The sequence below is a fragment of the Erythrolamprus reginae genome, chromosome 3 (genome assembly GCF_031021105.1).
Source record: "Erythrolamprus reginae isolate rEryReg1 chromosome 3, rEryReg1.hap1, whole genome shotgun sequence".
Taxonomy (NCBI): domain Eukaryota; kingdom Metazoa; phylum Chordata; class Lepidosauria; order Squamata; family Dipsadidae; genus Erythrolamprus; species Erythrolamprus reginae.
The window spans coordinates 134,588,784-134,604,329 of record NC_091952.1 but is presented as its reverse complement, the minus strand read 5'-3'; the positions used below and the strand labels follow the sequence as shown (position 1 = coordinate 134,604,329).

At 42.0% G+C, this 15,546-nt stretch overlaps 1 protein-coding gene across 3 annotated transcripts in view; it reads right to left on the bottom strand.

Annotated features, from left to right (window-relative positions):
* SELP (selectin P) overlaps positions 1-15,546 on the bottom strand; it is a 55,736-nt gene that overhangs the window by 31,719 nt on the left and 8,471 nt on the right. For all 3 annotated transcript variants that reach the window (XM_070746710.1, XM_070746711.1, XM_070746712.1), the window contains exons 2-5: positions 7,718-7,787; positions 5,837-6,220; positions 2,333-2,440; positions 3-191 (exon numbers count right to left, since the gene is read on the bottom strand). In XM_070746710.1, the coding sequence (XP_070602811.1) occupies positions 3-191; positions 2,333-2,440; positions 5,837-6,220; positions 7,718-7,787 (751 nt within the window). The remainder of the gene's footprint in view (positions 1-2; positions 192-2,332; positions 2,441-5,836; positions 6,221-7,717; positions 7,788-15,546) is intronic.

The window sequence follows — 15,546 nt, the reverse complement described above, 5'->3', positions numbered from 1 at the left end:
ACCTGCACACTGAGGTTCTTCTGCTGTCCATTGCCCGGATGATAAACATTGCAAGCTGACTGGGCCAGTTATTGTGAAACCTTTATCACAACTGAAGTTGCAATGAGATCTGTAACTGAACTGCTCCAGCGGATGAGTGCAATTCATGAGCAGGGCCTGATGGAGAGGGTCAAACTTGTTGCATTTTACAACTAAATAAAGATATGGAAAAATAACATTGAGCAATCATCATCACTGACAAAACTGTTTTTCAGTTTCTAAGTTGCAACAAAGATAGGGTAGTTCTTGAATTCTGATGAATTCAAAGGCTTGGCATCTAAATTATCCATTAGCACAAAAACTCAACTATTTTAAAAGCTTTCGAAAGACTAATGCAATTATAGTGGTACCTCTACTTAAGAACACCTCTACTTAAGAACTTTTCTAGATAAGAACCGGGTGTTCAAGATTTTTTTGCTCAGAAATGTCCTGTTTCTACTTAAGAACCCGAGCCCGGAAAAATTTTCCAGGAAATTTGAGAGCGACACAAAGGCCCGGCAAGTTTCCTGCCATTCCCCCTTTAATCCTGGACATCTTGGGCTTTTCTGGACTGCCAGAAGAGCCTTTCAGTGGCAGTTAAGGGGGCTTTGGCATCCTAGAGCGAACAGAGCGTTCTCTAGGCACATGGAGAGAGAATAAACCACTTCGCAGTGGTGACTCTCTCGTGCTGCCTCCCATACACCTGGCGCGAGGTTGCCTCCCAGAGCATCTGGGCACAGAAAGGCAAAAGGGGGCGCTCACCTCACCTTCTTCCTTCAGCAGCAACTGTCCTCCTCCTCTTCTTCCTCCTCCTCCTCCCACCCAAATTCCAAGCTTTTATTTCTTTCCTAATGGGTTTGCACGCATTATTTGCTTTTACATTGATTCCTATGGGAAAAATTGCTTCTACTTAAAAACGTTTCTATTTATGAACCCGGTCATGGAATGAATTAAGTTCTTAAGTAGAGGTACCACTGTATTTTAATAGCAAGGTATTTAATGTTATGAAAACATTGGCTCATCACTTTCCCTGCTGAATAAAATTGCTGAAAGAAAGACCACTTACAATCTAAAATATCTTAGGGTACTTCTTGACAAACTTTTACCCTAAGCCTATAAACCCAACCTGCAGTATGAAGAAGCACAAACCACGTTGCTAAAGAAAAACTGCTTGAAATGTCCTGTTGTTTTCAGTGTATTGCTAGAACGACATTTCTTTAAGTCACTGATGTTTATTATGCTTGCAAATAACTTAATAAGAAAACAGATGTTGTTATTACATTTAATAATTTACAGTTCTGACTCTAAAAAGAAATTCAACTGATTATTCAATGCTAACCATAAGAATCCATGCTCTTTCCCCCATTGCATCCATATGGTGTATGTAACCGATGTAGCTTGTCTGATACTACTTGCAATGTTTTTCAGAATGATAGCACAGTAAATTCCTTTAAATATTATTTCAAATAAAATCAATAGGTTTCATCAACATTAAACAAAAAACATAACATAGGAGTTTCCACTCACCAAAGAGAAAACATATTTTTCCTTTGTGACCAAGGTCTTCTTGGAAAAATAACTGGGAGACTGCTCAGTCTATCCCCCAGAGAAAATAATACGGCTGAAACAGAATGCTTGTAATGCTTTCAAGGCTGAGCACCAAAGTGGACGTGACATTTTTCATGTAGTTTGCTCTTGCATGAGGGAATCACATTGATTGTATCAGTGCTGTGTCATGGAAACTGAAATACTTAATTCTGTTGTCCTTGTTGAGAATATGCCTCCTCCCCTTATAGTCACTGCCTCTATACCCATAATGGGGAACCTATGGCATGCGTGCCAGAGGTAGCATGAAGAGTCCTCTCTGTGAGCATGTATGCAGTTGCCAGCTGCTTTTCTGGTTTCTGGTGCGCACATGCTGGTTTTCACAGGTGCTGGAGTGCCAGAAAACAGCCAAAAACCGGGGTGTTTCCAGTCCTTTTCCAAGACCATTTACAAGATGTTTACAAGCCATCTGGTGGACTTGTAAACCCAAAATGGCCCAAAAAGCCCACTCCCCAAAGGCCAAAAACTGCATGAAAACAGGCTGGAAAATGGCTCAGAAAACAGCCTGAAAAATATCCGGAAAATGGCATGAAAATGGCTCAATAAAACAGCCATGTGCATGCCAGCCAGCTGGTCTTTGGTTTTCCGGTACTCTTGGCACATGCATGTGCGTTCCGATTTGGGCACTCGGTGCTGAAAAGATTTGCCATCATTGCTCTACCACCTAATCACAATAGAAAGAAAATGTCATTGGTTCCAACAGACTCACCATTTTCACACAAAGGGCCATAGAAACCAGGGTAGCACTGGCAGGTATAGTTCCCAATGGTCTCCACACATTCACTGCGTTCGTTGCAAGAGGAAGGTTGACAAGAAGCTGCATAAAAAAATGGAATTGGATTAGAATTATGTAATGAGCTTTTTTTTTTCTTCCATTCAACCATGTCCTATTTCTGGACATGTCTCTGCAGCTTTCTTAGAAAGGTTTATTAGAAATGATTTGCCATTGCCTCCTGCCTAGGGCTGAGCTAAAGTGACTGACCCATGGACACCCACCTGACTTTGTGCCTAAGAAGGGACTAGAATTCACAGTCTCCTATTCTCTAGTTTGATGCCTTAACCATTACACCAAAGTGTTTCTTGTCATGAACATACTAGAGATTTAAAACTTTTTGGCTTCTTTCAATTGCAAGATTTCTTTTGGAAGAAAGAGCCATGTCAATAAAAGGGAAACGACTCAGATTGTAAGTCAGATACAAGAATCTTATGACCAATTTCTCTTGCATTCAATCCAACAAGTGATCATTCACAAATGGGATCCATTGTAATGCTGCCATATCAAAAGTGCTGATAAACTAGGATAAATAGAGGACTTTAGCAGTTATTACCAGTATTTTACCCACAAAAACCATCATTCTCAATTAGTAACATCTGAAAATCAAATAGTGACAAGCTTTGGGTTTCATTTCCACTTGCTCCCATCAGATTGTGGAACTGCTAGTCTTGTACCTATCAAAGATTAATGTTCTGTATGAATACTCAATTATGGTATAAAAGCCAATATTTCACATGACTGTCACAAAAAGTAAAATATGTTACTATTTTAAACCCTCACTAATTTCTCTGTCTTGAGAACAGAACGTTTTTGTTCAAGAACATTCTTTGGAATTCAGTTTAGCAGCTGAACTCTTGCTAGCATTTTCATGTTTCTTTATTCGTGTCAGAAGTACCTTCATATTATAGACAAATTATGTCTATAATTTTCATGCTAAGAATACATCAATTTAAATGTTAACATTGAAAATAACTTTCATGTTTGTACTGTCTTGTAGTACCTTTCAGTAGTGGGTTGTAAATCCATCACTACTGTTTTGCACGTGTGCTCACTTGTGGGTGGGTGGGCGGAACCCCCTGCTACCACTACTACCGATTTGCCAAACTGGGCCGAACCAGGAGCAACCTATTGCTGATACCTTTTTAGGATCTAGAATTATTTTGCTGTGTACTTCTATTTCTTTATATGTCAAATTTACCATACATTCAATAAATGCAATATATCGCATTTTTTTGGAATATAAGACATACTGGAGTATAAGACGCACCTAGATTTTAGAGGTGGAAAACAAGGAAAAAGGTATTCTGAACCAAGTGGTGCATTAATATATCATTTAATAAAATAACAGTATAGCAGAATACTTTTTACAACCATGTCCACCTTTTACAAAACTTCAAATTTGACAGCTTTAAGACTTGTGGACTTCTGCTCCCAGAATCCCTCCTCCACAGTCATGCTAGTTCAGGAATGGGAGTTGAAGTCCACAAGTCTTAAACTTGCCAAGTTTGAATACTCTTGCATCCCTAACCAGGGGTCTTCAAACTTGACAGCTTTAAGACTGGTGAACTTCAACTCTCAGATCAGAGAGCTGGGGGTTGGCAAAATGTTTACTTCTTCCTAGGCGGGGCATAACAGAAAATAATTGAGAAGCACTGCTCTAATTTAAGAGTATTAAAGTAGCACAGTGGCTAAGAGCATTGCCTAGTATGTAAGAAGGTGCAGTTTTGAAACCCGCACTCCCTTTTAATTTTATATATACATGCACCTACACTTTATTTATGTGCAACTCTTTCTGTTTATATTTATAAACATATAAAAATATGCCCAGAAAGTAAAATTTTCCTGAATCAAAAGGGAGATGATGAAAGAATTGTCCTTTAGAAGGATGTGACAGCCTGCCGCTGGGCTGAACGGTTTGCAAGCTGTTCTAAAGTCTTTCAGTCTTGACAAGTTTCTTGATCCATCTTAAACATAAGTAATCATAAGCACAATACAGGAATAGTTTCAATCATAAGCCCTAAGAGCAAAGGTGCATAATAATTATGGATTCTTTTCATATCATCATTTTTTATAATATAAGAGAATGTAGAGTTGATTTCTGTATCCCTGGTATTTTTTTCCAAGGACTCTATGACTTCAGAGTTGCAAATTTTAATTTCTCAGATATTATTTTTGTTACCTGTAATTTGATTTTCTACACCATGAGGAACGTGATAAGCATGCGACTGATTAATTTAATAATAATTTATTAGATTTGTATGCTACTCCTTTCCGAAGACTCGGAGCGGCTCACAACAAATTATAATTCTGATAGCAGGAAACTCTTCATCTCTCTCTTTGAATTAAAAAGTTACTTGGATATCAACAACTGTAATGTTACAAAATTGTGTCTTATGTTGGTGGATTATCTGAAGCTATAGTTCCAACTATGGACAAATCTAAAATCAAAATAGTTTAAGTTTCATTGCAGTCTATCCCCCTGTGCCCCGAGTTTTTGGAGAGGGGCAGCATATAAATCCAATAAAATAATAATAATAATAATAATAATAATAATAATAATAATAATAATAATTATTATTATTATTATTATTATTATTATTATTATTATTATTATTATTATATTCATGCAATACCCTGCACCACAAAATTAGCCAAACAAATGTTAACCTAGCATTTTTGGGGAACCCATTTATACTATCAATTTATAGTTCAACACATCAAACAATCCCAGAAAACTGACTTGGGTTAATCATGCCCAAACTAATCCCAAGCTAGTACGTCAGGCAAACAGTGCCTGGTAGGTTATAATGATGTTCATCCATCATTTTCGAAGAGGACCTTGACATCCTGGCGGGGATGTCAAGACTTGCAGGTGAATTGGATTAAAGTGAAGGAGAGGTGTGCATACTCAGCCGCACTCTCTCTTCCCAGATTCCATCCTGCTCTAATAGCAGGGCAAGAATCAAGGCAGTTGGAGATGATCTGAGTGCAGTGGTTGACCAGAGCATCTTTCATTTCTTGTCGTGCTCTTGGTGTACCACATCACTTGCAGAGACTGTTCATGACTGTTGTCTTTATCTAGTAGATTTCATCCACTCAGTCTTCCAAAAATCTGTCTTCACAAGCTTGGGATAGACATGTCCCTATCTCACTGAAGGTCAATGACCCAACAGCTATTCTCAACCTGGTTTGGCAAGCCTGTCAGAGCTATTGCCCAGGGTATGGCCAGTGCACATGCTACAGCTACCTGGGAGCCACAGGTAAGAGCTGAGTGACAGATGAGGACCAAAGGTGAGCGAGCTGCCCTAAAAGCTACCCTAAAATGAACTGCCATAAAAGGACACGACATCAGAGGTGCTCCCCCTCCCTGAATACCCCATAGACCCCAGTAGGTTATAAGAAACTCTTATAACCACTCAATATGGAATATTTCCCAACCTTTATAGCAGAGTGCCCGTTTCTTCTTCCTGCAAGGCTCATCATTCCATTTTCCAGCTTCATAGTCCCTTTTAATGTAAATCTCAACACAGTCTTGGTTGGAGAACCTGTTGTTAGGTTCCCGATAAGCCCAGTTCTCTGCCTCTTTGGTCAGGGCCTTTCTGGTTCCTACCCATGTCCAGGTATTGTTTATTTTCCGGATCCCAATCCAGTAGTACTTTGAATGTTTTGGTAAGAAGTCATTGAGATAGGCAATTTCTTCTTTGTTCTGGATTGCTACCAGGTCAGTATACCAGGTCTGGCAAAATGTCTGTGCATCTTTCCAGGTTAGGTCTGATTTGGCCCCATAGTGGTAAGTCCAGGCATCCACATGAAAGAGGAGTCCTGGTAGAGGAACAAATAGCATCAAGAAAGAAGAAGCTTCAGTTAATAGAAGTATATTAACATTATCGCAAATGCGGCCATTTAAGGACCGCAAGGCTATCTTTATCCTGAAAGGGCAGAGCGGTTTGTAGTACCTGTTTAATAATAAGAGAGAGGTTCTCTGGTCCTAACACTTGATAAATGACAGAAGTGAAATTTTTCTGAAAATTTATTTATTTATTTATTTATTTATTTATTTATTTATTTATTTATTTATTTATTTATTTATTTATTTATTTATTTATTTATTTATTTATTTATTTATTTATTTATTTATTTATTTATTTATTTATTTATTTATTTATTTATTTATTAGATTTGTATGCTGCCCCTCTCCGTAGACTCCGTAATATAGAACAAGTGATTTTTTTCTGAAAATAATATAGAACAATTGCGTTTAATGCTTTCTGGCAATTAAAACACATTACTTACAAAAGAATTGTATTTGATTAACTATTTTTTACTCATTTACTATGAGTAGATCAGGCTTGTGTAATGTTTCAGTTTTGTTCCTTATATTAGTTCTTCATAAACTTCCTTAGACTTGAAAAAAAAAATCCAATTTTATGTAACTAGGCAAGTCAAAATCTATGAAATATACTATAAATTGTTGTATATGATTTTAAATGTTATTTCCATAAAGTAAAACAACTACCAGTAGCTTAATGTATTAGAGAAAAGAGATCAGTTTCTTTCTGAAAAAAATAAATAAGCATTCTATTTTTTGTATTATTCAACTAGACAACCTTGACCCCTTATTTGAGTCATCTTTCAGAGATATTTCCTCTCTCCCCAATGGCTTCAACAATAACAGAACTTCTAATGTAGTACTGGAAACCACTGGAAAAGCTAAGATACATTTAGAGATGTATCTGCCTTAAAAATATCCCATGTTGAATTATGCAGCACAGTAAAACATCAGTGCAGGAAAATCTTTTATGACATCTTTGCTTTCTAAAAGATTGCACGCTACAAGCAAAATTTCACAATTGTGACCATTTCAGGAAATTGTCCCTGATAATAAGAAGTCCAACATCTGGTTTAACATGATTTCTAGTGCAATATACTATTTTTTTCCCTGGAATGATGCCCATATCAGCATCAAGCCAGCCACAAATACATTTTGGTTACACAACTTCTAAACTAGAGTTGCTTCTCTTTTTACTGCATAATTTGTGCATTTCACTCACTACCTGCCTCTTTTGTTTCTTCCCCTAACCCCAAGATCTTCAACCTTAAATTATCTACTGTTGAACTCTCCCCTTTTCTAAGAGGTCTGTTAGGGGCATACTATTGTGCCTACCGTCCCTGTCCTTCTGTCTTATTATCCTTTTTATCGCTTCTTTATACTTTGTTATGTTAATACAAACTATAATTCTATACTTGTTTGACAAATATAATAAATAAGTAAAATAAATAAAAAAATATTTTCACCAAGTTTAAAGATTCCTTACTTACCCCAATTAATAATAGTAAGCAAAAAGCAGTCATTTGCCCATCTGTACCAGAACTGCCCATTGACCAAAGCCTGTGGATGAAAAATAAATATGTACTATTCAGTCATGACATTTAAGTCCAAATAAATTAATGGAAATCCAATAGACTCCATTTTTATTAGTAAACTATATATTTCTATACCATTGATTGGATACCCTAAGACAGGGGTAGGGAACGTTGGCTCTTCTATGACTTGTGGACTTCAACTCCCAGAATTCCTGAGCCAATCATGCTAGCTCAGGAATTCTGGGAGTTGAAGTCCACAAGTCACAGAAGAGCCAACGTTCCCTACCCCTGCCCTAAGAGAATATCTTGGCTACTGAACAAGCAAATTTTAGATCAGGATGCTTTGCCAAGGAGCAATGTTGAATCCTATACTATTTAGCTGAAAAATACTTTAATACTTGTAAAGTGGCCTATGTTGCCTTTACTGATTTAAAGGTGGTCTTTTCAGTCCATCCCTCATGGCAGGTTCTGCAATAAATTAGCCAGAATATCTATTGACTATCAGTCTTCTCAGCTTGATAATTTCATTATATCCGCCTCTGTGATGCAGAGTCTTCTCATCCCTCATAATATTGACTCCACTCTGGCTTCTTATAGCTTTGTGTTTCTTGCAACATCATCAGTTTACTTAGATAGATCATTAAAGTAACTTAAATAGAGGATTCGGGATTTACATCTTCAAAACTACAGGACAAAAATAACTCACCCTTATTATGGTGGGGTTGCAGGTTCATCATGTACAATTCATAGTTTATAACATATTAAGTTATAGATTCAAGTTTAAGAAATGTTTTTTTTAAACTGAAGCTCAACTTGATATATTATCCATATTATGTATATGGATAGTGCATGACTGTGATGGCGAACCTATGGCAAGCGTGCCCAAAGTGGCACACAAAGCCATATCACCCAGCATGCACAGGATTGCCTGATTGTCTTCTGGGTTTCTTGCGCATATGTGCGCATGTTGATCAGCTGTCCTTCATGCCAAAAATGGGTGTGTGCATGTGTGCTGGCCAGCTAATTGTTGGGTGCACATGTGCACCAGAACCCAGAGGTTCGGCTTTTTCAGAGTGCAATCCCTTTCGCATGTGTGGCAGTGCTGAAAACCGCCCTCTGCATGCGTGCCAGGCAGCTGATCTTCGAGCGTCCATGTGCACTAGAACCTGGAAGTTCTAGGCCGCAAAAAGCACACAAGCACATGACATTTCTGTGCTACTTTTTTTGCACTTGGTGCCGAAAAAGTTCGCCATCACTGATATATGGCTATATACTACTTGCCCATAAAGCAGGCGTAGGGAACGTTGCCTTTCTATGACTTGTGGACTTCAACTCCCAGCATTCCTGAGCCAATCATGCTAGTTCAGGAATTCTGGGAGTTGAATTCCACATGTCATAGAGGAGCCAACGTTCCCTGCCATAAAGTGACCATGTGTTTGCTCCAATATAAAGGTTGAGGCAGTATCCCATGTATTTGTTACACAGCTCTTTGTACTATCAATGGTATCTGACATTCATAACACAGACTGTCAGAAAATTTAGTTCTCTCTGGTCAAAAAAATCCTTCTGCAGGTCTGTGAGGAACTTCTCTACACTATCAGCCACCCCAATGTTAGGTCCTTGGCCCAGGCCAGGCTGCAGCAGAGCCAAATTTTCAGGCTTTACTGGAAAGCCAGGAATATGGAAGCAACCTCACCTCCAACAGCAGAATATTCCAGAGAATGGGGACCACAAAAGAATAGCGCCGGCGGACTTACCCGCCGGCAGCGTTTGCAGGAGGGCCGGGAAGACACCGGGCTCCTGGCGGTCGCCATCTTGGGTCTCGGGCGAAGTCTCGCGAGACGAGACTTCGCCCGAGAGTCAGGCCAACGAGGCCTGACTGCTGATTGGTCCATGCGGGGCTTGCCGGCCCTATTTAAGGGCGTGCAGGCCCGGGCTCAGCCTTTTCGCCCGGACCATTGGCTACGAGCAGACATTCGGCTGAGTCTGCTCGCAGCAGCCATTTTGTAGCGGCCTCGTGTTGCGGCCGCCATTTTGTGGCAATTTTTCCGGCGAAAAGGCCTTTTCAGAGCTCACGGCGGTGGCGGAGGGCCTCTGAGCGCGTCGGCGCTGGTTGTCCTTGGTCCCCCTAGGGCTCGAGGGGGAGTGGTGAAATCGGGCGCTCCCGGCTGGGAGGGGGCACGGTTGGGCCCTGCCCAGGGTGGGGGGACATCTGGCCACTGGGACACCTGCAGATACTGGGGGGTGCCCTGCATTAAGGGTTCTTCTGCCCCTGGGCGTTATTGGCCCATTTAGCCGATTGGGCCTTCCCCTGGTAGGGCCTGCTGCCTTAGTGCTGGGGTTTTGGGGTTAGAGTGCTTACTTCATCCCCATTGAATTGGGCAGTAGGTGGGATGGCCCCAAAGAAGAGGCAAGCGCGGGCCCCTCCAGCCCAACCAGCTGTGCGGCCTAGGAGGGCTCTGAGGCCTTCTGCCTGGGCTCGGGCCAGCATGGAGGGGCCCCCTGGGGTGGTCCCATCAGAGGGGGTGGTGGGTATTATGCCCACATCCCCTCACCCCGATGTTTCTCCCTCTCTTTCTTGGGCCAGGGTCCTGGAGAGGTTGGACGAATTGGAGCATTGGCGGTCCGGATCAGGCCCGGGCGGGCTCCCCCCGGCTGCATCGGCGGCCTGGGGAAGGGATCCGGAAGGTGAAGCAGTCCAGGCCGGGCAGATGGCCCAGACCGGGCAGATGGCCCAGACCGGGCAGATGGCCCAGTTGGGGCAGATGGCGGCATTCCATGGCCCTGCTCGGATGGGCCCCCCGTGGATGTCTTCAACCCCTTATGGGGCAGGTGAGGTTGCACCACACTTAGCCACCACACCACTCCTCCCCGTGCAGGGTCCGGGGTTTAACCCGCCTGGTTCGGGGAGTGGCGCTAGTTTTCTGGGGTCCACTTCAGGCACATGTGGTCCGGTCTGGGCTCCGCCGGCAGTAGCGCCAGGGGTAGTTTTCCCACCAGGGCCAGGGGCGGGGGGTTGGATCCCTCCAGCGCCTGCTATTATGCCCCCGCCCCCTTTGGTGTATCCACCGGGGCGAGGCGTGCTGGGGACGGGGGCCTCCACCGTGTGGGACCCGTTCACCAGCATCAAGCCTGGGGCCATCCCATGTGGGCTGCCAGCCACCCCCTTGGGGTACCACCTCCACCCGTCGGTGAAGGAGGCGATTTGGCGGGGGGAGTATGTGGACCTCTTCTCCCTATTAAACAGGGAGGTCCCCAAGCAGGACAAGGATGTAGTGCCCGGGGAAAAGATAAAGAAGACCAAAGTCACCAAGTGTTTCAGCTCATGGCTGTACGCTTTCTTGACTTTCGCATCCGTGGTGATCCAGAGGCAGCCGGCTAGGGCCGCTTCCCTGCTTAAATATATTGATTTAATTGCCAGGGCTAATTTTGAGTACGGAGGTACTATTTGGCGGCATTATGATAAGGGTTTCCGGATGCGTATAGCCCATGACCCCTCCTTGCCCTGGGATATGGTGGTGCCGGACCTTTGGTTCCAGGCCACGTATATGTCTGGCAAGGAAGGTTGCGACAGGACCGATAGCGGTCACTTTATGGAGGAGGAGCCCGTGGCTTCCACGCCAGCCAAGGCGGCTGCGGGGGGAGCGGGGAAGGGGGCCTCCCCGGCGTGCCATGAGTTTGCTGCAAAGGGGGCATGTTTTCGTCCCTTTTGCAGGTACAAGCATGCATGCGGGAATTGTGGGGGGAACCATGCCTCTTCCGTGTGCCCCCGCCCCAAGAAGGGGGCGGAAAAGAAGGGTGGGGGTCCAACAAAACCTCCCCCACCGGTTGGGGGTAAATGGGCCCAGCCCAATTAATTTACAAGCACTCGAGGGTTGGTTGAAGGACTACCACCCTCGCTCAAGAGCGGCTGCTCTCTTGCTAGGATTCTCAAAGGGATTCAGGATCCCTTACATGGGGATTAGGAGGGCCTTCATGTCTGACAACCTCAGGTCGGTTGTGGGACATGAAGACATCGTTAGGGAGAAGATTCGGAAGGAGGTGGCCGAAGGCAGGGTCATAGGGCCTTTCCCGGAGCCGCCCTTCCCGAATCTTAGGGTGTCCCCATTGGGTGTGGTCCCCAAAAAGGCGAGTGGTGAATTTAGGTTGATTCACCATTTGTCTTTTCCAAAAGGGGAGTCAGTGAATGATTTCATTCCTGACGAACTTTGTTCAGTCCGGTATGCATCCTTTGATGCGGCCGTGGCCATGGTTAGGAAGTGTGGGGTTGGAGCCCTTATGGGTAAATGCGACATTAAGTCGGCATTCCGGCTCCTCCCCATACACCCAGACGACTTCGAGCTGTTGGGCTTCCATTTCGAAGGTGGTTTTGATGTGGACAGGGCTTTACCCATGGGTTGCTCTGTCTCATGCTCTCTTTTTGAGAGTTTTAGCACCTTCTTGGAGTGGGCACTCAGGAGGCGCAGTGGTCTGGGCTTGGTCGTTCACTGCCTTGATGATTTCTTGATGGCGGGGCCTGCGCGTTCGGAGCAATGTTTTGCTCTAATGCGGGACTTCGCGGCCCTCTGTGCTCACCTGGGGGTGCCTTTAGCCTCGGAGAAGACTGAAGGCCCCGCCACCAAGATTACCTTCCTCGGTATTGAATTGGACTCAGAGGAGCAATCTTCTAGATTGCCCCTGGATAAGTTGCTAAAAATCAAGGGTAAGCTCGATGAGGTTCTGGGCTGCCGGAAGGTCACTCTCCGGCAGCTCCAGGAACTAGCGGGGATACTTAATTTTGCCTGCCGGGAGGCTTCCGGTTTCGCTGAGGATCGCAGCGGAGTCTCTTGGCAGGGCTCTGCCTCGAGACCCCTCCAACCCTCCCAGAGGTCGCCCCAGCGCGATCGGATCGAGTCCGGATGGCTCGATCCTAGAAAAGGGGATTCCCCTCTGCCCGGGGAGCCATCGCTGAGGCTCCGGGACAGAGGGTTCATCCTGCAGCTCTGGTGCAGGGAGCACCGGTCCTCCTCCAAGAGGACACGGCCATTGCGATCCCACCTAACCAGTGGGAAGCAAGAAACATCAAGAGAGTAAAAAGCAGAGAAACTGAACAACCCTAATCGAAAAAGGAATATTGCCAAAGAAGCTGCAATTAAGGTAAAAAAAATTTCTATGTTCCATGCTAAACAAGAAGTTTAAAAAACAAGAAAATTGAATCGGAGTTTAAACGAAGGCGAAAGAGAAAGTTGTTAAAACAACATTGTATCCAGGCGCGAATTAACAGCCGGAACTCATTCTAATCACTTTCACTTGTTTTGAACTGTTAAATTTTTGCAAACAAGGAGATCTAGAAGATTTTAGAATGAGACATTAAAGGACTTATTATTTACAAAATGACATTATTTGGTTGAAAAATTTTTTTTTCCTTTTTTGAAACATTTTTGAAACATTTGGTTACGGAAAATTGAAAAATGAAGTCCGGGCTGGGATTTTTTCTAGCGGAAGGACCAGACTGCTCACTATTTACCTACAAATTCTGAATAAATATATATAAAGAAAAAAAACTCTTTTCCTACATTTGAGAACTTTAAAACTTGGATTATTTAATCGACGTTTTTTTTTTTTGGATTATTCTGTTGGACTATTTCCATTGGATTTCGTTTGGATTAATAGCGGTTTGTGGATTAACAGCATTTTCGTTGGATCTACTGTGGAGAGATTTCTTCCTGAGCTGTGAGAGACGGACCGACTTCATTTTAACTTCGTGAAATTAAACTGCATTTGCTTGGAAAAAGCTTTATAAATTTTTTAAAAACTATACCTTTCTTCAAAAAACGGAATATCTTTGCAGTACTCATTAAGGTGTTTCTGACAACAAATTAGATCTTCAATCAATTGGGTTTTTTTTGCGTTTTCCCTTTGATAATCTTAATTTTTTAATTTTAACTCTATATTACATTATATTACAATTGGTTCTGTTTATGCATTGCTAAATCTTCTTTTGGTCTTTGGTCCCCTGTCCCTCCTAATTGAATAATAGTCTTTAACTTTGATTGCCCCCTTTCTTCACATGTTTTTACCCTCCTTCTCACTTTGCTGATTTTTCCTTCTTATCTTTGCTGCTGTGTTAAACTAATCTTTTCCCCCTTTTCCCCTTTTCTTCTTCACATCTTCTTGATATAAACTTTGGCTAGTGTAATAAGAATTAATAAGTTGAGCATTAATTAGATATATTTTAAATTTTAAGAGTATTTGAAATTTAGCCTTTTATTTGAACTAGAACTTTTATTGCTATTAATTAATTGCTATTAATTTAGTATAACTGTTACTGTGGGTTTGGAATTTACAGAATCTCTTTACACACTGCTAACATAAAATAACACTAAATTTAAATCTGAAAATGTCAAGTTCTTCCACCCATACTAAAACAATCAAGAAGCAAACAACTGTTATTTCTTCCCCGCAAAGTTCACCACATCCATCTCCCGCACAGCAGACTTTATCTGCAACTATGTTCACCAAGGAAAAGGACAGGGAGAAACAACCATCTCTGGCTTCAATCCAAGAGACATTAACAACATTAAATGACTTTATGCTAAAATCTCAACAAGATGCAACACAACAGAGAGATGAAATTAAAGCAGAGATGGCGGAAATGAAAGTTGACACAGGTGAAATGAAAGATCAGATGAAGGAGATTAAGCAAGCCTTGCAAGACAATGAAGTACGAATGAAGGCAGTGGAAGAAAAGGCGGAAAAGGTGGAGAAAAGAATTGGTCACTTGGAGGACAAAGCTGCTTCACGTTACAGAGGGTATGATGAATCAATTACACATCTGGAAATGCAACGTGCGTCATACGGACTTCGATTTCAAAACGTAATAGAAGAAAAAGATGAAGATTTAAAGGCCATTATGGCTGACATTATTGGGAAAATCCTCCAGATGGACCCAGATGACATAAAAAAAGAAATCGATGAAGTCTTCAGAATTTCTAACAGCTATATTCGCCGTTTTAATCTTCCACGTGAGATTCACATCAAATTTGTAAGAAAAAGCATGAGAGATGATATATTGCATTGGTCAAGAGCGGGACAACTACAACACCAAGGCAGAGAAATAAAAATATTAAAACAAATTCCAAGACGTGTTCGAGAGACTAGAAGAGACTATCATTTCTTGACCAAACTTCTGATTAAAGAAAACATAACTTTTCGTTGGCTTATTCCACAAGGTTCCATTGACATGGAAATCAACGAGATATAAATTGGAGAATTTAGACCAAGCAAGAGACTTTTATGAAAACAGTGGAATATGCGAAATGGAACAGATAACAAAAGAACTGGAAGCAATGCAGGCTGAAGCCATGGGGGCACCTGCACAAGTGGAGGACCAGGACCAAGGGGCCAGAAGAAAGCAACCTCAACGCGAAACCAAGAAATACAACAAATGACTACATTGAGAGATTTAAAAATCTTTTCAGTAAATGTCAACGGACTTAATGAACCAAAAAAAAGAAAACAAATGTTTTCCAAAATTAAGAATCAAAAAGCTCAAATTGTGATACTCCAAGAAGTGCATATAAAAAAGAGTAATCGGAATTTATTGTTAAATAATAAAATTGGAAAGATGTATGCTGCATTAGCAGACCAAAAGAAAAGAGGAGTGGCAATGTATGTTGAGAGTTCTATAAATTCCAAACAATTATATAGTGATGATGAAGGTAGAATTTTGATTGTCCAGATTGATATTGAACCCAAATCGCTTGTTATTGTTTCTATATATGCCCCAAATGATGACCAAATTG